Source organism: Amblyomma maculatum, chromosome 5 (assembly GCF_055883805.1).
Source record: "Amblyomma maculatum isolate TAMU_Amacu chromosome 5, ASM5588380v1, whole genome shotgun sequence".
Lineage (NCBI taxonomy): Eukaryota > Metazoa > Arthropoda > Arachnida > Ixodida > Ixodidae > Amblyomma > Amblyomma maculatum.
Genome location: NC_139348.1, coordinates 115,815,880 through 115,837,935, shown reverse-complemented (window position 1 = coordinate 115,837,935; position 22,056 = coordinate 115,815,880). Strand labels below are relative to the sequence as shown.

The following is a 22,056-nucleotide window of genomic DNA, read 5'->3' as shown; positions in this document are numbered from 1 at the left end:
AGTCGAGGACGTGGTAAAAAAAATAAATGTTAATTATTGAAAGTTTGATGAATAAACGAAATGAAAAACGATAAAATTGGGATTTAAATGCCTCGGAAAGCTCAGAATTAAAAGCCGATGGTTGATAATGCTAATTAAGAAAATCTAGTGTGTATAATTGATCAACAAATTTGTTAAATTAATTGAAAAATTAGAATGCGTTCAAAGGTGTCAAACAGCTCCCAACGGAGAGCCAGTGTTTGCTGATACTAAGTTTCGGAGTATAAAAGTTTTAACAAAAAAAGAACAAAAAAAAATAAAATTAGTAAAAGGGGTGAGCATCGTCCGTGTGTGTGAACCGCTATCTCTCTTCACAACGACCCTCAATCATATACGCGCATAGGAAACAGCGTAAGCAGAGATTCAATGCCAAAACTAACCTTCACTAAAAACATAACAGCAGCGAAATGACTGAACAGAGGAAACCCAGCAGGCAGCGAGCATTGCATCATACAAATCACCTTCCACACTACATCACACAAATCAACACCAGCCAAATCCAGAATTACGGACTGGGACAGCTTTCGAAAATTAAGAGAGGACACAGCCCCTAAAAATATAGAAGATCTGGAAGCATGGGTTACACAACTCGAAGACGCTACTATTGCCACCCAGGATGTAGAAACACCGGAGGAACAGTCCCTCGCTGATTCTAAACTCTTGCATCTCTGGGAGGCACACAGAAGCATCCTAAACAGATGGAGGAAACAGAGGTGTAACAAGAAATTAAGGTCCAAGCTAGCATCAATTGAGCGGCAGATCGGATCCCACGCACAGGAACTAGGCAAACAACAATGGGGACAGATCTGCGAGGGGCTGAACGGCCAACTTGGGAACAAATGAGCCTGGCTTCTGCTTAGACACCTCTTAGATCCCACGCTCACTAAAACAGCAAGTAGATCTCACATCAATCAAATCATACACGAATACCCAGGTACAAATGCAGACCTGCTAATCGAACTCCGAAGCAGATATCTCAAAACCGATAGCAACCCAATGCCACCTTCGAGTACAAAGGGGTTCCTAATGAACCCTTGGACGCGGAAACCGAAAATTGGGCCGCGATTGGCCATTTAGGTACTACCTCGGCGCCAGGGCCAGATGGCGTAACCAATAAAATGTTAAGAAACTTAACCTAAAGTCACTTTCAGCAATTAAGGATTTAATGAATGAATATTGGAACAAAGGTGAATTTTCTCAGATATGGAAATACGCGAAGGTTGTCTTTATTCCTAAACCCAAAAAGAAACTAAGCACATGGAACTTAAGGCCCATCTCTCTTACGTCGTGCTAAGGTAAACTTATGAAATATGTTATTCTAAATAGGCTTCAGAACTATGCAGAAGAGAATGACCTTCTGCCCAGCTCAATGATTAGCTTCAGAAGTCAACTCTCTACTCAGAACGTAATGCTTCAGTTGCATGCAGAAGTGATAGATCCCCCTAACAAAACCGGAACCAAAGCGGTTCTTGCATTGGATCTGGAAAAAGCCTCCGACAATGTCTCTCACGAAGCCATTCTCCAAACCCTCTCCAACATAAACGCGGGGAACAAAACCTTTAATTACATTCGTTCCTTTCTCTCGGGAAGGACTGCGGAGCTAAGTATCGCTGGACTTGGATCGAACAAAATAGGAATAGGAGACAGAGTAACCCCACAACCATCAGTCCTCTCTCCCTTCTTATTCAACCTAGCACTGATAGGTCTGCCTCCCAAACTTGAAGAAATCCAAGACCTTCAACACTCCCTATATACTGACGATGTCACCTTGTGAGTAACAAAAGGTTCAGACGCTCACATAGAGGAAGCGCTTCAAGAAGCAGTGAATGTAGTCCAGTCATACGATAACCAGATTGGGCTGATATGCTCCCAACCTAAGTCTGAACTACTAGCAGTCAGAAGGAAAACGCAAGACAAAGTAGAGATAAAAGTCTGCCTGCACGGACTACCAATACCTACGTCGATACTATTAGAGTACTCGGGCTCTACATCCAGAGAAATAGAAAGAGCAACGTTACTATCAACAGGCTGGAAATGACTGTGCAACAAATCACTACATTGATACACACAGTAACAGCAAGAACAAGAGGAACGAAAGAGGCTGACATTTGTCGTCTTATCCATGCCTTTGTACTAAGTCGATTCACATACTCTGTCCCTTATCTCCACCTCATTCAATCTGACAAGGAAAAATTAGACAGACTCATAAGAAGTGCCTACAAGGCTGGGCTAGGTCTACCCAGAAACACTTCAACCGAAAAACTTATCTCATTTGGGATACACAACACTGTAGAGGAGCTGATCACAGCACATAAGGCAGCACAGCTACAAAGGCTAACAAATTCTAAAGTAGGCAGACAAATTTTCAACCGCATGGGAATTAATGCCGAACCACTAGCCAACCACCCAGGACCAGCACCAAAAGGAGTGCGCGACAAAATTATCTCCAAACCTTTGCCAAAAACATACATCCCTCCTTCCATGAAGGCAGGAGGAAAGCTAGAGCTAGGGCCCTAAACAGACAATACCGAAATCACGATGGGGTGGTGTATACCGACACCTCGGACTACAATGTGGCTGAAGGTGTCTTTGCCATCTGTGTAATTAAGCAGTACATTAATATCAGTAAATGCGTATCAGCCGCTTTGCTCAAAGTCCGCTACTCGGACAGGCGGAAGAAGCCGCAATCGCTTTAACCATCGCTACAACAGATGCGGACATAATTGTCACTGATTCAAAAATTGCCATACGTAACTTCTCGCGTGGCAGAATATCAAATACTGCCAGAAACATCCTCGAAGATATCAGACTCGACAGAGAGATAGAACTCGTATGGACACCTGCCCACTCAGGGAACCGAGGCAGTGAGGCTGCTCACCAACACGCTCGAGGTTCTGTAGGCCGAGCGGTGAGACCTAATGCCGAGGAACTTGAAATTGAAGGATTGCGCCAATACAGCGACCTTACACAACACTTTAACCTCTCTAGGAGAGTATACCCACCCCCACACAAATCACTAACAAGACAACAAGAAATTGTTTGGAGGAAACTACAAACGAACTCCTTCTCCAACCCTGCGGTTCCCTACACATATTTCCGGACAGCATAAGGTCATCCTGCACTAAGTTCGGAGAGAAAGCCGACCTTAATCATATCCTGTAAGATCGCTCAGTGGACCCGCCTCCCAAGGCTCTCAGAGAAGCTCCATCACTTGATTCCTGGGAGGAAGTGCTGCGTAACGCGAGCCCCGCTATACAATTGGGCGCCATAAACCGCGCTGAGGAAGTCGCCGCAAATCACCAGCTAACGGCCACTTGGCTCTTCCACTAACACGATTCCCAAACAATACAGTTTTCTCTCTTTCTCTCTTCACATATACCCTTACGGCAAAGCTTGTGTGTTTCTCTAATTTTTATTTCTTCTTGCTTACTTTCCCTAACCACCTCAAAAATTTTCCAGAGTTTTTCAGCAACACTGATTCTTAATTCATAGTAAAATATATAATTTTACAGCCTAATTCCGGATAATGTATTCTTTTCTTGTGCCTGTACCCCGTCGTAGTGGCGCAGTGGTTAGGGCGCTCCACTACTGTACCCAAGGATGCGGAATCAAATACCGACCTCGGCGGCCGCTTTTCGATGGAGGCGAAAAGCAAGGCGCCCGCGTGCTGTGCGATATCAGTGCACGTTAAAGAACCCCAGGTTGTCGAAATTTTCGTAGCCCTCCACTACGGCGTCTGTCATAGCCCGAGTTGCTTTGGGACGTTAAATATGCATAGACCAAACCAAACCTTTTCTTGTGCCTGCAATGAACCTTGCCAATCCTCCACAGAGGCTATGTGCGATGAGTATACAGAGGAGGGAAGAGAAGAATGCGCAAGCTTCCTTGTCTACTGTTTAGACGAACCTTAAGCGTCCTCCTAATTGTTTCTTTTTCTTTTATTCTTTTTTCTTTTTTTTTGTCTTTTTCATGATCCTAATGATATTTACTCCAATGTAAACCTGAAAGAACAATACTGGAATGAAGAGCAGTTACAAAATGGTAGAGAGCAAACTGTGCAGATTGCTTTATAGAAACATACGAGAAGTTTCACGTGTGAAGGATGGGTGGTCTTAACTATCATCGCTTTATCAAGATATTCAAGCAAAACGCAGGAAAACGAAAGTAATAATAAAGCGTTCATGAGAAAGCCGTAAAACTTTTATGAAAGAAGTTTATTTAAGTGGCCATCAACGACGCGGCAGCTCCGAAATATGACTTCCCTCTCGCCTTCCTTTTCGCGAGGTTCTCGTTCATCAAGTGGTCAGCGTGGGTCGTTGTGCTGGGCAAAAAGCGCACGGAAGACTTCCGTCACTAGGTCGGGGCGATACCGCACCAGCGAGTTCCAGCCGCGTGTTTTGAGCACTTCACACCCGTGCTCGCAGATGAAGTCGATAGCCTTTCGACGCAGCGTGGGAGCGTTGTGCCTATCGGCAAGTACAAGCAGAACCACGACATTGTCCACGATAATATTTTCAACGAGGGCTTCTTCGCACATATCGTGAAGGCGTCGCAGGCCATATTTGTCGGCAGCTATCAGCAGTGAATCCGCCATAGCATGGAGTTGCGGCGTGTTCCCGGTGTAGATGAAGCAAAGCAGCGCGCCGAAGACGTCGTAGTCGATGTCAGGAATGACGATCGCACCCTGCTGCGCCTCAAGCATCTCGGTGCTTAACATGGCTCGAAAAACGGGAGACCGGGAAGAAAGGATCGCCTTGTGGACACGGTACGCCCCGCCGTCGACCTTCACGGTAACATCCGCGTAGCTGCCGCTGTCGAGGAGCCAACCTAAATCCTCGCAGAGTGGGCGCTGGGGTACCTCGGTAGGTTGCCTCACAGGTAAGATGGGCTTCACAGGCAAGCTGACGTAGCGATGAATGATCGTCACGGTGCAGCGTATCACGAGGTCGCCTTCTATCAGGGAGCCACAGTGGTCACACTCCAGTGCGCTTCTGGAGATGAATTTATCAAAACCCCAGCCGCCTTGGTGTCGGGAGAATGGCCTAAATGCTGTGCTTTTTCTGTTCCGTTCCTGCCCGTCTGCGCCGACGATGACAAATGCGGCCTGGGCATGTGCATCACGCTCACTCGTGTGAAACAGGAAAAGCGACAAATAGTCCCCTTCTCCATCGAACGAGCGCTGCACGAGTTTGAGGTACCATTCTTCACCACGTTGCTCGGCTGAAGTGAAGTCAGAGCTGTATAATGCATCTGTCATCATATGCGAGAGCAAGTGGAAGTCTTTTATGACCCAGTCGAAAGACAGCTGCTCGGTTTCCAGCTTCGTTACGCAGCTTGACTCATTGACGGACATGGTGGCTGTGATTAAGACGGTTGGTTACCTGTTGAATGGCCGACGCCCAACTCAACTCGTGTCCGCAGGAACGAAATGAGAAGCCCTGAGCAGCACTGGATGACCACAGCCACCAGTGAGGCTCGTCTGGTGACAGGTCACAACGAGCGGCAGGCCTCGAAAGACAGCTCTTGTTCCTGGGCGCGTTTTCCTTTTCTACTTCTGCAAGAACTTCATCCTCGCCACCGCTATCACGGAGATTATATTGCTTTCGTTTCTGTTCATTCGAACATATGGCCATGAAACTATTGCTATCCGAATGCAATGCAACAAAATGCATCGGTGCGTGACACATAGGATAATAAAAAAGAAAATTGAATAGTTGGCTCGTTGTTAGGGAGTTTAGCGTCCATAGCCACTCAGGCTATGAAACGTCGTTGTGGAGGACTCCGAAAATTAGGCCACCTGGGGTACTGACGCCGCACAGCACTCCCCTCCATTTTGCTTCCATCAAAACGCAGTCGCCAATCACCGGGTTCGAACCGTGGAACTCTGGTACACAGTCGGGCGTCATAACCTCTGCGCCATCGCAGCAGGGAAGAAAATTCAATGAACAAAAATATATTGATTGATTGATTGATTGATTGAAACTTTATTTTCCACCGATTTAGGAGGCCCCCAATTTCCCCCTCCTGGAACGCAGGCCTAGTGAATGGGGACTGGGATCTCCGCGACTAAGCACTGACGAATATACATTGCTTCTTCGCTGCCTCAGCTGCAAGCCGGACGTCTCGCTGCTGGTCAGCGGGGACCTCGCTTCGCAACAGGGTCTTCCAGGCTTCTCTACAGTGCTGGAACGGTAGGTCAACCGCTTGCGGCGGGGTCTAGCCATCCACCAAATTTTTATCGGTTGTAGGCCGTCATTGCACCCGCCACCGCTTAGGTGGTGGACGGCGGCTGTTGTTGCGGCGCGCGTCTTTCTCTCTCTCTCTCTCTCTCTTTCGTTTCTATTTCTCTTCTGTCCGCACAAGGTAGCGAAGGTGCATGCCGGAGTACCTGGGTTCGAACCCGACCTCGGCGGCTGCGTTTCGATGGAGGCCACACGAAGAGGCGTCCGTGTGCTGTGCGATGTCAGCGCACGTTAAAGATCCCCAGGTGGTCGAAATTACTCCTTAGCGCTCCACCGCGACTCCTCTTTCTCTCTTTCCACTTTCACTCCCACCTTCCTTCCCTTACGGCGCGGTTGAGGTGCCCACAGAAAGCAAGTGACACAGTTACCGCGCCTTTCCCCTTCCTATAAAATCAACAAAAAAAAAAGGCAGCGAAGGTGGCTCAGCTACAGAGCCAGTAGCAGGCCCGTGCATTTTCTTTTCCTTCTTCCTACAGCCACAACAACGACAACACCACTGTCATAGCCGCGCTTGACGTCACGCGGACGCCCCGTGCTAGCATGCGCAGCTGCGCGTATAAACGGAGGCGATGAATGAATGAAACAACTTTATTGCCTAGGATATGGTCGGTTACGGCAGGTGGCGTTTCGCATAGAGAAGGAGAGTCAGACCGCTGCTCAGCGGCGGTATCTACAGGAGAGGCTCAATTCCTCGGATTAAGTAGTTGTCGCCTGGCAATTGCTCATTCACCAGAGAAAGAATGAATACCGAAATGCCAAGCGAATAGCAGAGACGCCTGAACAGAGAAGATCATCTCGCCAAGCGGAGACGCCAGGCTGCAGAGCGTAACAGGTGGCGCATAACAGCTCAGATGGAGTCTTCGGAAGATGAAGGGGAAACGACAGCGACAGAAGAGGATGTAAAGGCCCGTCGTTAGCTGCTCATACCACTCCCCTGATGGGGCTGGGACAGTTGGGTCACCACCGCTTGCGGCGGGGGCTAGCCTGCCACATAATTTTTATCTGTTGTAGGCCTTCATTGCACCCGCTACCGTTTCGGTGGTGGATGCGATGTCAGCGCACGTTAAAGATCCCCAGGTGGTCGAAATCAGAACATACAATTATATCAAATCATTTTTGTTTAAACGTACAGCCGTCGTAACACTAGGAAACATAACATCCGCCCCAATAACGTTAGGAACACAAGGTACACCGCAAGGCTCGGTCCTTTCCCCATTTCTCTTCAATTTGGCACTCATCCGCCTCCCGGGTATGCTAGCCGAAATTTCAAATTTGCACCACACCTTCTATGCTGATGATATCACCCTCTGGACCAATAAAGGTAACGAGGGCGAAATCGAGGAAACTCTGCAATTGGCAGTTGACCAGGTAGAAAATTACGCCGCACAAGCAGGACTCACTTGCTCACAGCCTAAATCTGAACACCTCGTCAGTCGAGGTAAGGGGAGAGGTAGGCGAGCACATCAAGATTCTATTCCCACTACTGTTAAGGTTAACGGACAACCCATACCAGAAGTCCAGACACTGAGGGTGTTGGGCCTCTTCACCCAGAGTAATGGCAAGAATGCGGAGACGATTAACAGGCTTTCTGCCACTACCCATCAGACAATCCGTCTGATTAAACGAATTGCCAATAGGAGAAGGGGCATGAGAGAGAAAGACCTGTGCAGATTAGTGCAGGCATTTGTTCTCAGTCGCTTCACCTACTCAGTGCCCTACCTACAGCTCTATGCCGCAGAGAAGACCAAGCTCGAGTGCCTCATCAGACAAGCATTCAAAGCGGCACTAGGACTTCCTCATTACACATCTACAGAAAAATTTCTTCAACTCGGCATTCACAACACACTCGAGCAACTTTGCGCGGCCCACATCACCACGCAGATGGCGCGGCTGACATAAACTAAAACAGGCAGAAGCTTCCTCGGCGCACTGGACGCAAATTCAGAGCCAGAAATAGATGAACCGAGAGATCTACCCACACCAATCAGGAAGCGGCTCACCATTAAGCCTCTGCCCAAAAACATGCATCCTATACACCACGAGGGTAGGAGAATGGCAAGGGCCCTGGCTCTTCATAAGACTCATAAGCACCAACCGGGTGTTATCTACGTTGATGCGGCTGAGTATGCAGTTCCAAAAAGAGCATTTGCAGTGGCAGGGGTTACGGGAACACACGCCACAGCCTTCTCGGCCTCCCTCCGTGTACGCACATCCGCAATGGCTGAGGAGGCAGCCATCGCTTTAGCCATTACAAATTCAGAGGCAGATATGATCATCAGCGACTCCAAGACTGCCATACACAATTTCGCCTGAGGTAGAATTGCACAATCTACTCTAAATATTCTTAATAAGATTCCCTTCCCAGACAGGGACATTGAATTGATTTGGGTACCGGCACATTCTGGCAACCCTGGAAACGAGGCGGCTCACCAGACAGCCCGAGGTTTAGTCGGCCGGGCGGTGACCACCTCCGCTCTTGGGACAGCCAGGGATAATCTTATATCATTTCATGATTTAACCCACCACTTCCGCCTTGAACGAAGGAAGTTTCCGCCCCCGCACAAGCGTCTAAGCAAAGAACACGAAATTACCTGGAGGAGACTCCAAACAAACTCCTTTCCAAACCCGGTAGTTCTCTCACATATTTTCCCCAGCCAATTTTCTCCTGACTGCACACTGTGCGATGAAAGAGCTACCCTCAACCATATACTCTGGGGATGCAAGGAGGACCCCCCACCTCCAGAATTAGGAGAAATCCTGCATCCAGATGACTGGGAGACCCTGCTGCGCAGCTCGGACCCGTGCATACAAGACCGGATCCTCAAGCGCGCTACAAGGTCGCTAACAGGCTTGACCTGCTGGCCATCTAGTAGGGCAATATAACTGGGCCTTATATAACTATCCGCCTAAATAAAGGTTTCTTCTCTCTCTCTCTCCGTAGCCCTCCACTACGGCTCCTCTTTCTCTCTTTCCACTTTCACTCGCACCTTCATCCCTTCCCTTACGGTGTGGTTGAGGTGCCCACTAAAAACAAGTGAGACAGTTACCGCGCCTTTCCCTTCCTATAAATCAATCAATCACCGCTCAGAGACCCGGGTGGGCTAGCTACCCCTCCATTTGGCTGAGTGCTCAAGTTTGATATTTCTCTAATGGTTCTTTTCGGTTGCATATCATATGAATGATGTCAGAGACTCCTTCGCATGCGGTGCATATGTGTTTTTGAATTTTCCGGGTCACATTGTGTGCTATTTCGATAGGTTTGGGAATGTATAGCATTTATGCTAATTCCTTCTGCATTGCCGGTGAAACTCACTTTCATTCTTGTAATGAAACGAAATCGATCCAGACACACCGGTTAAGTGGCGCACCCTTGCGCGCTGTAGCAGGGGGAACATGGGGGTAGGTAAAAACGTCACCAGGAAATTGGTCCAGGAAGATAAGGCCTGCGGGAAAAAAAAAAAACGAAAGATGGCTTAGCTCTGCTATGCTGGATATACGTAGCGAAAAGCAGTAACTAGCTTGGGATCAGAAGTTAATTTCTCCAGTCTTCTGCGCCGTTCGCCAGCAGCTAAACTCTCCTTGGCTTCCATGTCGAGCGCGTCTAAGTTCACCGGCATTCTATAATTCGTTTGCAGGAGCATAACAGGAGAGAGAGCATCTGTCACTCGCGGAAGGCAAGAAGCGCCGCCCGACGGCGTTGGAGCGCTCTCGTTCCCGCTTTGTCCTCATAGCTGACGGTAGATGGATAACGTCACATCCTTGATGTCACCCTAATTGAGTAACTTTTTAGACCTTGTTAGTTTCAAATTTCGCGCCAATCGCAGTATCTGTCACTCTCGGAAATCCGATATCATCCTCACGGTAGACAAGCGGAATTACGAAGAGCGTTTCAAGACCCCGTGCGTGGCAAGACTCAACCTCCTGCTTAAAAAAACCGCACTTCATAGGAAAGATTCATAGATTGACACGAGCCCACGTGTCTTTGAAGCACGCAACTACAGACCGCTGAAACCTTTCATCCGAAAGAAGGAAATTATATAGCTTCCATAGCTCCCACTGCGGTTGGGGTAGACCTCTAGTATGCTTTTCTATCTGAACAGATACCATGTAGTGGCCGCTAAAAAATATCGGTGTCACCCAATATCCACGCACTGCAGGTAATGTGCCAAACGAAACAGATCCTGTCAAGTCGGGCATTCGAAGACGATTGTAAGTGCGTGAAATGTATACTATCGCTTTTTAGTCGGCCAATGTCAACAAGGTTATGCTCACAAACTAAGGCAGTGAGAACAGCTGCACTGAGGTAATAACGTCCGCGATATACTGATCAATCTTCATTGTTACAGGTACACAATTTAAATCTCCCGGCAATAAAGTTTCCCGATCTGTGCGCAGGAGATTTGCCAATGACAAGAAGGACACTTCTCTTTCTTGCTGCACCCCGCCGGGGTGGCGCAGTGGTTACGGCGCTCGACTACTGTTCCCAAGGGTGCGGGATCGAATCCCGGCCTCGGCGGCCAGTTTTCGATGAAGGCGAAAAAGCAAGGCGCCCGTGTGCTGTGCGATGTCAGTGCACGTTAAAGAACCCCAGATGGTTGAAATTTCTGGAGTCCTCCACTACGGCGTCTCTAAGAGACTGAGTCGCTTTGGGACGGTAAACCCCACAAACCAACCAATCTTTCTTGCTGCTTAACAGGCGCATATATACACAAACAATTCGCCACTACTGACCCGAAATGGCGAGGTCACAATATATAAACCACCTCTCGTCATCAATGCAATATGACAAGTCAGTCATATCTAATGTATTACTCTGAAACAGCATGCACCCTCCGGACAATCCTTTCGAACGGCTGACGACATTATTATAACGAGATAAGAACATCTCAGGAGCAGTTTCTGTATCCTTAACCGTAGCCAATTTAGTTTCCTGAATTGCAGCTACACTAACACGACCGCTTTCAAACAGTTGCTTTAACTGGCACTGGCGGGTCGATTGCGCAGGTTGCGGTATGCGACCTGGTTAAATTGGCTCAAAGTATTTCCATGCAATAAAGAGAAGAAAAAAGAACCCGGGGCGTGGCACGGCGGTAAAGCGCTCGGCTGGGGATCCAAGGGATGGAGGTTCGGTTCCCGGATGGAGACTAACTTTTTTTTTAATGAGGATTAAGCATGGCTAGGCAACGCCGGCACAGCTTGGTGAGGGGGCTGAGCAGCTGGCCTTGGCTGTGACGTCACTCGGCCGCGGCATACCGCATACGGCATACGGCACACGCGAAGCTCGGCTCCGACCCTCGTAGTGAAGCTTTTCGCTTCAAGATGTCCCCGGAAGAAAAGGCCCCTGAGGAAGCGGCCTCTAGGAAAAAAATACGTTCCAAGGCCGAAAATTTGCTTAAAGATTAATTATTCCGGGATTCACTTGAAAAATTGTCTGGACACCAGTTCCCCCACTATTTAAGCTCTCGTTAAGACAGGTCTGGCCAGCTTGGTATTATTACCCATTAAGAAACGCACAATAGGCCGGTCGAATCGGTATCTTTCGAGGAACACACTCGGCAGAAATGGGGTCACTAGAAGACCCTACGCCTTCAACGTCTGTACTCATCTCTTGGTTTCTGTTTGCATAATGCTTGTGTCTTGCTATTTTATTGTTCGCACCAAAGTTAATTAATTTTCTGTTTTCCTGATTCTAGCATGTCAGTCCGCGCAATCTTTATTGCAGTTTTCTTGTATGTACATGTACAGGCTGTATTATTTTACCTTCTAAACAACGTAACCTAACTATTTTATTAGGCCACCTTATGCTGTTCCTACCAAATTAACATCGACGTTGTTATCCAGCACTTTTTGCTGTCTCTGCTTTGTGCTGCCTTGTAGAGGCGGGGTTGGACTGCCTTCAAGTGACATCTTTTTCACTTTTTTGTCCGGGTCTACCCACATCGTTTTGATATAAATAAAACGACTTGACTTGATCCTTGCAGATGTTCTGGCGACGGTCGTCATCCTTTTCGATGACAACAGTGTATAATTCTTACCCCACTTCCGGCGGTGATGGAGCTACTGCATCAAGGATGGCAGGCCCAGCCCTAACCGTTCGTTCACCGTTTCCACCTGAAGCGCAGCGTCCAGCCCACCGAGGGCGGCGGCCAGCGCGCCATTTATCTCGCAAAAAAAAAGAAAAAAAGAACCGAATAGGACAGCGCTGTCAACGAGGCTGTTGTTTGTGTACCAGATCACACCCCGACAGTGAAGCGCAAGTGATGTCATGAAACATCACACTGCAAAACCCTTCGACTAATGATGTCGTTGAAGCACAGAATGATACGGAAAGGCACTTGCCATCTGCGAATAATTTTCTGCTACCATAATTAATTTTGTTATGAATCTTTTATGAATCGCATCAGCATGATCTTTTGATATCACGCGACTAACGCTTTCGTGACTAACGCAACCATCAGATTTGAAAGTCATCTTGGTTCTGTGACTTCATAACCTTTTTTTACACCATCGTGGTCATGTGACTTGGTGACGCCATCACCTTTCTGTGTCATCCTGGTCACATGACTTTGTCCTCTGACTTGGTGACATTGTTTTTATAAGTCATCATGGTCATGTCACTTATGCCACTGTAACGTGTCTGGATGACATCATCATATTTTGCTTGTCATTCTGGTGATGTGACATGATGTCATCATTTTTTTAACATTGGGCTGGTCATGTGACAGTCACGGAACTGATTTCGTCCATTTTTGCAAGTCATCCAGATCAAATGACTGTCATGCGACTTGATGATGTCATCGCTTTTTTACGACTTACCACTCCACAACTTTCAGAGCTCGATCATCCATGTCGTATGACTTTCATCATCATCATCATCAGCCTGACTATACCCACTGCAGGGCGAAGGCCTCTCTCAACGAAAAATGGTAGGGGTAACATTAAGAGAGGAAGCGTGCAGAGTGGGTCAGAGAAATAACTCAAGTTACCGACATTCTAGTGGAAATTAAGAAGAAGAAATGGGCATGGGCAGGACATCTAGTGCGAAGAGAGGATAACCGATGGTCGCTTAGGGTAACAATATGGATTCCAAGAGAATTAAAGCGTAGCAGGGGCGGCAAAAAGTTAGGTGGGCGGATGAGGTTAAGAAGTTCGTTGGGGTCAAGTGGATGCAGCTTGCACAGAACCGGGTTAAGTGGAGAAATATGGGAGAGGCGTATGACTGTCATGGCACTAATGACATCATCGCTTTTCGCATACCATCATTGCCATGAGAAAATTGATGGGGCAAAGTAACCAATTAGTGCATACTACTACACCATTCTTATAACTCATCCCTGTCATATATCAAATTGTCATGGTAATAATGACGTCCTAATCTTTTGCAAGTCATCATTGTCATGAGACCATGTCGAGTGAATTGGTGACACCGTCAATTACCACTTACGACATGTTGTTGCACCACCGCACCTCTCTAGCTCTAGCGATCACGTGACTGGGACGACTTTCAGGCAACATCTGTGGACAGGCTCTGCGGACAACTTCCGGCCTCACATTTCGCGTCTCGCGAGCCGTATAATGTTTACGCTTTAAAAATTCGGTATGTTCTCCCGAACGCTGTGAACCAGCATAAGCTTTTAGCGCATATCCCCTCACCCACATTCTTCCCAACATCCACTAACCCTCCTCTCATCCTCCGGTATTCGCCCTCTAATCTGCTCTCCCTCCGTTACAACTTCAAACCATCTCGCGTTACGCCTGAAGGAGTTGAGTTGGTTGAGCTGTCCCGAAAAGTTGTTTCTCTAGAATAAAAAGTTATGGTCGTACATTTTTGACATTTTACTTGGAAAGAGAAACCTTCGATCCGCTACATTTAGCGGGGACAGTAAGGCACTCCATTGGCGTCACATTCCTCCGTCCTCGTTGGTCACCTTTTCTGTGACAAAATTTCGTTTCGACCACCCACCACTCAAGCTCCTAAACCTGCCTCATACAACGGCCCCTCAAAAAGTTCGTAAGGTATGTTCCCATTGTGCGATCCATTTCAATAAGACCAATGCAGATCACAAGAGTTATTTTGGTTCCAGTTAAATTAAACTTGAACCAGTTAAATTAAACTTAAACCAAAGTTTAATTTAGTCTGAAAGGGGTCCTTAGATAATCGACCTCGCCCAACCCCCGCTACGTTCTGTGCGTGTCATTGGCTACAAGCTGCTATCATATCACTTATTATAAACGCAAAGGTTTAAGCGCCAGACGACGAACGTAGAAAAAAAATCAACGCAGGCGAGAAGCAGACGTTAATGCTGCAATTCAAGCTAGAAACCGTAAAGGCGAAGCACATCGCCACGCAGAAGTGGAGGACAAAAACTGAAGAAACTCTTAGAACTAGAGCACGTAAGCTTTGCTAATGCCAAGAGCCCAACGCAATGCAATATCCCGAAGAATTAATAAAATGATGTGCAAATAAAATGAATTTATGAAGGCTGACTTTCAAAATATTATTGTGCGATTGTTTCATAGTTCTCCAAACTTGAATGCGCGCAACTTCAAAACTGAAACTACAAAAGACGGTACAACTTTAACTACAAAATAGCGATTTTAATTTTATAATAAATCAAGTAAAAGAGCTATGTTTATACAAATAATACAACTTGGAGCCAACTTGTCGCTTTTTTGAAAAAGAAACTTTTAAATTTTAACGGTCAACACTCTCTCGAACCATTCCCGCCATTTGTCCCATTCGCGCCACTCGTACTTTGGCGCTCCTTGTCAACGTTCCTCTCAGAGCGACCGTTAAACGCCGTCGAAGTGACGTCTTCTTCTCAAGGCTCCATTTCAGTGTGACTAGCAATACTTCTGCCTCTTCGGAAGCATCTTATCAACGTTTCTAAATCTACGAGGTAAGATGCTTGAATATTTATAATCATTTCTCAAAAAGCGACTCGCTTTAGCGCCATTAGCGCGCCTTCCTGGGCCCTTTACAGACCTTCGTGCTTATGGGTTGGACTTTGAAAAAATCGTGTGCTCAAACTATGAACCTAGTCGAGCGGGCACATCGTTCACAAAATAACGCGTTACGGTCTACGTTATATTTCAGATGTAATTTAACGGCATTACTTGTTGCGTTGTCTGGCATGGAAGAGAACGGGTGTCGAGTGCGAGTCAGACAACTGCTCCGACAGGCTGCGAGTTTGACGTTCGTTTTGAAAATTACCGTCAAGCTTTTGAGGTGTGTTTTGAAGTGTGTTGAAAAGATGTCGAATCTTTTCACGCAACCTGCCCACCCGCCGAGCGAAGTTACCGGTCGCTTTCCCGACAGCTAGCACAAGGCCCAGCCGTTTGTTTCGGCTGCTCAGGCAGCTTTTTTTTTTCTTTTTTTTTAATTGCACTCATATATTTGACACAAATTCTTTGTTAGAACATACAATCCAGGTGAGTGCCAAAGTTAAATTTGTTCTTCATGGAACGTAGACCACAATACGCTACATTGTGAGTTATTTGCCCTCAATAGGCAATTTGCGCTGGATATTTTTCGCGCCAAATTATAACAAGGAAGCGATTAATTATTTTTAAACTGCCATGTATATAGCTAGCGCTCTCTTGAGTGTTTGTTATTTATGTAATGTGTTTTGAGTTGCTGCTTGAACTATTTTCGTGATGTGTGGGCGCGAGAAAAGCGTAGGAGCATTCAAATGCGCAGCTTTCGCATTCGAATGCGAAAAGCGCAGGAGCATTCGAATTTTTTCTTATATAGGTCGCTTAGGCGCGATATACTTGCGCAGGTGACGCCTGCTACTTCTGCAGTGCTGCCGCAGATAATTTGCATTAGCTGAGAGTCAGATTCACGAAATTTACATGAAGATTACATAAAAATTTTCAGTAAAAAAATTTTAGCTTTATTATTATTCTTTTTTTATTATTATTATTTTTTTTTTTTTTTTTACCGGAGTATACAGAATAGGTTACAGAAGTCAGAGTACGTGCGCAGGCGCCGAAGCCGCTGTGCATGTCGCTCGAGTGCGTCGTGTAGCGGGGCGTGGAAGGGGGTGCATTGAGGCACCCTATCGCGTGTCGCCTTCGCTTGCTTGGGGCCTCGTCGGAGGGAACGACGGCTGCCGTGTCTCCGCGCCATTTTGTCGCGCCGTCCTCATTTTCGCCGCGCACATTGGATGGAGCTATCTTGAAAAAGACTACTTTTCACAATAGCGTAGTGGTGTAGCAATATGGGTAGCAAAATGGTTTGGAATTGTCTTAGACAGCGATTTAGATCAAGTTTTTGTTTCAGCATCGTCGCAGATGTACTGTGTGTATCGTTTCGTTTTCATGGTAAATTTTCATCTGGATCATCGCTTTTTAGTCGAGAAAAGTAAAATGATGTAAAAAGAGTAAAAGAACAGGGAGCTTTGTAGATTATTTAGAAAACATAACGAAGGAAGGGCGCTTACTTTGGTTGCTCCTGCGGCTGAAAAAAAAATAATAAAACGCCCTCGCACCGCCAGTAAAGGCAAAGCCCAATGACATTTTGGGCGCGAAATTCGAGCGTGAACAAACCGGGGTGGGGACCCCGCTCAGTAACGCTAGGATTGGCCTGCTTTCTCCCAGCTCTAACTTCAAGACAGAGTACAGCTGTACTTCGATCGTGAGTTTTCTGCAGAACTTTGCCCCCGACGGTGCCAACTCTCCCTACACGCACCGCGCTCACCTTCTATAAACTTTGTACTCCTCACCATCGGCTCTCGCTTTACCAGCGGGGATGGTTGAATACCACCGTTTTGGCAGTTTCTTTAAAACGATAGCTTTACAGCTGGTTCGGCCGAAAACCAGTCGGCGTCGTGGTACTAGTTGTGGTAGTCGGCACCGCGTGTAGGAAGTAGGGGCTGCGTAAAAAAATTGTATTACGGTAATTTGTGGATCTAGCCATTAATGACTGATGTATGTGTGATACGTGATGAGTTAATGAAATCACTGTAATCAACTGATGAATTAAAGAAATCAAAAGTAGAAAATTGGGAAAAAAAAGGAGGTTCAAAGGTGTCACAATGCACATATGATCCATGCCTGATAATGGTAACTAAAAATTTAGCGTGCCATTGATCAATTAACCAGCATAAAAAAAGCCAATGTTTGCGCGCTGAATATCGGTTTATATATATATGAAAAAGGAAAATTTGAAATATAAAAAAGTGTAAAAACATCGTCCGTCTGTGAAACGCTATTGCTTCATACCCAAGGCCTTGTATCGAATGCAAACACCAAGAACGCGTATTGGGACGTATTAAATTGCTAGTAGCTGCGTCCGAGCTTGCCGGTGAAGTCATCTCCCGGCACTCTATAAGAGAAAAAATATTAGCAATAATTAAAAACTAAGAAAACACCATCCGTGCATCTGAGGCCCGAGCGCGGTATCCTGTTTTCTGGGTGGAGTCGCGCGGGGGCCGAGAGATGCCCTTTGGTATTTGGGTTTGCGGGAAGCGTGAGCTTTTATGTTATGAGCGGCGCCTCTCCTTGTTCCCTGTAACTGAGTCGTGCTGCTAGGTTTGTTCGGTTATGTACTTTGGCGGTACAGCACTATCCTTGTTCGTAATAAGCGAGTGTTCGTTATATGTTCGGCCTTCGTCGTTTCAGGAGCGCCGGCGGCAAACATGTTCTTCGCCCACCAGATACTGCACCGCCGCAAGGGCAAGTACGGCCTGCTCTGGTGAGTCACGCACAGCGCGGATTCGTTACAATTAAATACTATTACTGTGTACGGCGAAGACAATTAACCCTGGAACGAAGCGAGCGGTGAATGTCACTAATGATATTTACAACTAGATTGGTCAGCTACAGTTCGGCGAAAAAAAAAAGAAAGAAAAAAAAAAAAAAACAGAGGGTGCCTCAGATGTCTCTTAAGAGGAGAATGGCGAAAGCCTACCCTTCCTCTCCTATCATTGACCTCTCATAGTTTGTCTCTTATCGGCATTCGTTGCAGTGCTATATATAACCATAACTAGGAAAGGAAAGGCACAGTATCTGTCACAGTTTCTCCGGCAAGTGTTTGGAGGGCACACCATCGCTCCTGTCGCGTGGCGTTCCTTGGCGCGCGTTCAAGTGTGGCATTGCAGATGGCAGGAACGCTAGACAAGAACGCATCTCGTGGAATCTCGCGGAATATGACGGATCTGGCGCACAACTCTCGCGCACGGGATTTCATTCCAAGAACCTAGAAAATGTTTCGCCCGTAAAAAAAAAAAAAAAAAAAAAAAAAAAAAAAAAAAAAAAAGAAAACGCTTTCGGCTCTTGCCAGGACACCCTGCAGCTCTTGTTTTGTAGTGGAGGCAGTAAAGCTGTTTCTACTGGTACTAGTGTGTATGTGGCTGCGCATACCTTCGCAGACTTGCGGCAGGTAGCCTGATACAGTAGCCTGCTCCCTCGGCGCTCCGCCCACTTCTTTCATTGGCCGACAATATCTGCAATGCTCTCACGTCGATAATAATCCTCGCGCTGGCTCAGTGTTTAGGAGGCCCGTCTACTGATCGGGACTGCCTGATGGGTCCGGAACCGGCTGCGGCGGCCTCATTTCGATGGAGGCGAAACGTGAATGATCGACAGCAGCTCCACGCGGCCTGTGCGCCAGAGACACACGTGATTTTCAACTTTGAATCAACCGCCGCTTGTCGAGAAGCCACCTCAGTTGCGTAGTACAATAAGAAGCAAACGACAGAACCACCTATTTAACTCATAACCAACTATAACGGTCTAAGTGTGACATTTCTAGTCTGGCGCGTAACTTAAGACAGTGATATAGCTATTTACTCAATCCGGCACTGGGGAGCTAGCACAAACTTCCGGTTAAACGTTTAGCTCAACTGATCAACTTCCTGTTATCAGCTGTTATCTTGTGTCACCTGCGCACGTGCGTTGTTGAATGCAGCCCCTTGGCAGCCCACGCTCCCGCGCTGGCCCGCGTCGGTGTGGAATTCGAAACGGCAGTCGTGTCAGTGTTCATACGGACTGTTAACAGCAGGCCTGTCGGCAGTTCATTCTTTAGATCCTACTAGGGAAGTCGCTTGGGCCTCACGCGATGCACTACTATACAGTGGAAGTGCGCCGTTTTACACGGAGCTGCGCGCGCGCACTGCGATGTCGTCCCGCGGGAAGTGCGCTTTGCCAGAGCGCTAAGCGAAAGTTTTCCGACTGAACTGGAGTTGGATGCAGGGAAGGTGAGCGAACTGCGCCTCAAAAAGGGCACTGGCTTCGTTCATTTCAACCCAAGGGCGTTGGTACTGCCGGGCCGAAAAAAATAAAAATGCCCGTCGGCGTCGAAGCCTCTCGCAGCCTCGAAAAATCACGAAGAGGCCTCTGGGAGTGTGGCACACGTCGCAGCCCGACATCCTCCCTGGATCCCTCATCACTCCTCACATGACCGCAGCTCCTCATTACATAACGCGAGATACTGCAACACGTCCGCCTGAAGCGAGACAAACATTCCCGGCACCTTCTAAAGGACTCGATAAATCAGAGAAGTTGATTGATGGAGAGGTTACAAACATTGCCCTATTACAACCCAGCTAGGCTGCACGAAGAGCTTCCGGGATCAGCTCTCCAGTATAAGAATCAGTACAAGCGTACAAGCTCGTGGAACGCGGCTCCCAGCGACGAACCAAGATAGCGTCCTCCGCCTCATCAGCGGAATCAGCATTCTTAAATCAGCACAATGGCGTCCAGCGCGCAGAGGCGTCCCAAGACGGTACAGCTCATAAGCCGACACCGAAGTGGAAACCCAGACCACTTCCAAGATTCAATCTGGATGATTATCAAGTCGTTCGCAAACCCAGCGCTCCGGTGACCCTCCGGAATTTGTATCAATGCAGTTAGTTGGGAAAAGCTTTCAAGGCCCTACTGGGTGCTTCGGCAGCAGCTACTCTCACTCTACTTCCTTCATGGGAGAAAAATCTCGTCACGGGCACCCCGGATGTCGACGTGGCAGATTGCCTCATTGGCGAATTTCAACTTGCCTCTCCGAAAGGCTCTATTGCTATGCGGAACCATCATAAACAAACCGACAATGTTTGCAAAGGTGTCATCGCACCGTAGCGAGCTGCGAGAACACTGCGTCCCTGCTGCAAAAGATTCAATTGTGAATCGGAAAGACCATCGACATCCAAAAATACGGCACCTCCAACACGGCCTAGCTCACCTTCGCCGGGAAGGCTCTGCCTCGATATGTCCACTGCAATTCAGAAATTGCCCTGGTCCGGGCATATAAAAGAACAACTCCAGCATGTGCGAAGTGTGCCACGGTTGGACGCCGTGCGGACACATGGCCCGACCTGAATGGTGAGAACTGTTGCCTGTGTGGCCAAAAGGTGCCGGCAGTGAAGGGGGTGCGGGCTCCGCATCACTGCCATCTGAAATGTGCAACTTATGGACTTGGGCATCCTACAAACTCTCCTGAGTGTGCGGGGAAATTCCGCCCGCCCTCTACGGCCAGGCACTCCGGGCCTCCACCAACACGGCATTCTGACAGGAAGCCAAAACACTCTGGTGCTACGGCCAAGGACAGGGAAAAGGCCACAAAGATCATACCAACCAGACAGATGGCACGGCTAACGCTTGGGCCCGTGCCGTGCAAAATGGCAATCAGGTGAGTAGCATGGGTGGGGTTGCTTTCTCTCCTTCCCCTCCCTCCCATTTTCTTGTTGATATCGAGCTCCAGAAACAGATGGCAGCCCTCCGGGCCCAAAATGCAGCGCTGCTTACCAAAATTCACGCTTTAGAAAGCAGATTGTCTTCTAATCCTCCCAGCCCTCCTAGCTCGGAAAACATGGAGGGCGAACTGGTGGCATCGTCACCAGCCTTCGCGGCGGCCCTCGCTGAGACGGAGGCCCGCCTCACTACGAAACTGACCTCAATGATCAGTGCAGCAATGGAGCAGGTCCTGACCGAGGTCATGGAGACTGTTCCGCCTATGATCTCAAAACATGTCGCTGAAAATGCCCGCCTTCTCCGATGGTCGGGATCTTTTCGGGTAGTGTCCTCCCAACTTTCCAAAACAACACCCCTCACCCGGGGGCCGAGACTTCTGCCCAGTCCTTGGGTGCTGGCTCTGAGGTAGTCGCTCCCCCAAAATTTATATTTAATCCTAATGATGGTGGGGCCCCCTAAAAGTAGGCGCCTTCTCCCTTCAAACTCGGCTTCCTCATTTACAATAACACAATAGAACTGCAGAGGTCTCCGTGCTCGCTGCAAGCGGGCGAACTTCTGTCTTTACCTCGCAACTTTTGAATGCTTACCAGCTGTCCTAGCCCTCCAAGAGCCAGGGATGGGTGCCACACTCACAAACTGTACGACATTCTAACAGGACCCCCCGACTTGTCTTTGCTTCCACAAAAATTATGCAGCTAATTTTGTCGATCTCGGCCTCCAAATTGTATATTCCTACGGGATGGGGACTCTCCTCCCTCTCTGCAAGCAGGACCCACCACTTCACGTTCTCAGTGTATACTGTCGCCCTAAATTGCAGCACATTTCTTTTGCAGACCTCTTCAGCCAAGCGTTGAGAGTCATGGGCCGAGGCCCCCTCCTGATTGTAGGCTACTTTAACGCTCCCAGTCAGCTTCGAGGCTACCGTCGTGAAGAAAAGCGAGGGCGCAGGTTGGCAGAGCTTGCTTCCACGCTGGGCCTCACTCTTCGCACTGACCCTGTCCACCCAACCCGAATTGGTAACTCCGTGACAAGGGTCAGCTGTCCAGACCTTACCTTTACTTATAACATCCAACATGCAGACTAGGTC

The 22,056-nt window shown here is 47.8% G+C and overlaps 2 protein-coding genes and 1 pseudogene across 6 annotated transcripts in view; 1 reads left to right on the top strand and 2 right to left on the bottom strand.

The window, feature by feature from the left end:
* The window catches only part of LOC146189281 (allatostatin-A receptor pseudogene), a 92,967-nt pseudogene that overhangs the window by 9,362 nt on the left and 61,549 nt on the right, over positions 1–22,056 (bottom strand). For 3 of the 4 annotated variants that reach the window (XR_014707648.1, XR_014707647.1, XR_014707645.1), the window contains one exon: positions 9,634–9,724. The exons of the other annotated variant lie outside the window; for it this stretch is intronic. The product of XR_014707648.1 is annotated as an allatostatin-A receptor pseudogene, transcript variant X4 (transcript). The remainder of the gene's footprint in view (positions 1–9,633; positions 9,725–22,056) is intronic. 4 annotated transcript variants of the gene reach the window in all.
* Positions 4,343–5,392, bottom strand: LOC146189283 (speckle-type POZ protein-like). The gene has a single exon (XM_084605225.1). It carries the CDS (start codon positions 5,390–5,392, stop codon positions 4,343–4,345), a length of 1,050 nt encoding a protein of 349 aa, XP_084461351.1.
* The window catches only part of LOC146189282 (uncharacterized), a 51,911-nt gene continuing 48,926 nt past the window's right edge, over positions 19,072–22,056 (top strand). Inside the window, exon 1 of the mRNA XM_084605224.1 lies at positions 19,072–20,907. Within this exon, the coding sequence (XP_084461350.1) occupies positions 20,861–20,907 (47 nt within the window). The 5' untranslated portion in view covers positions 19,072–20,860. The remainder of the gene's footprint in view (positions 20,908–22,056) is intronic.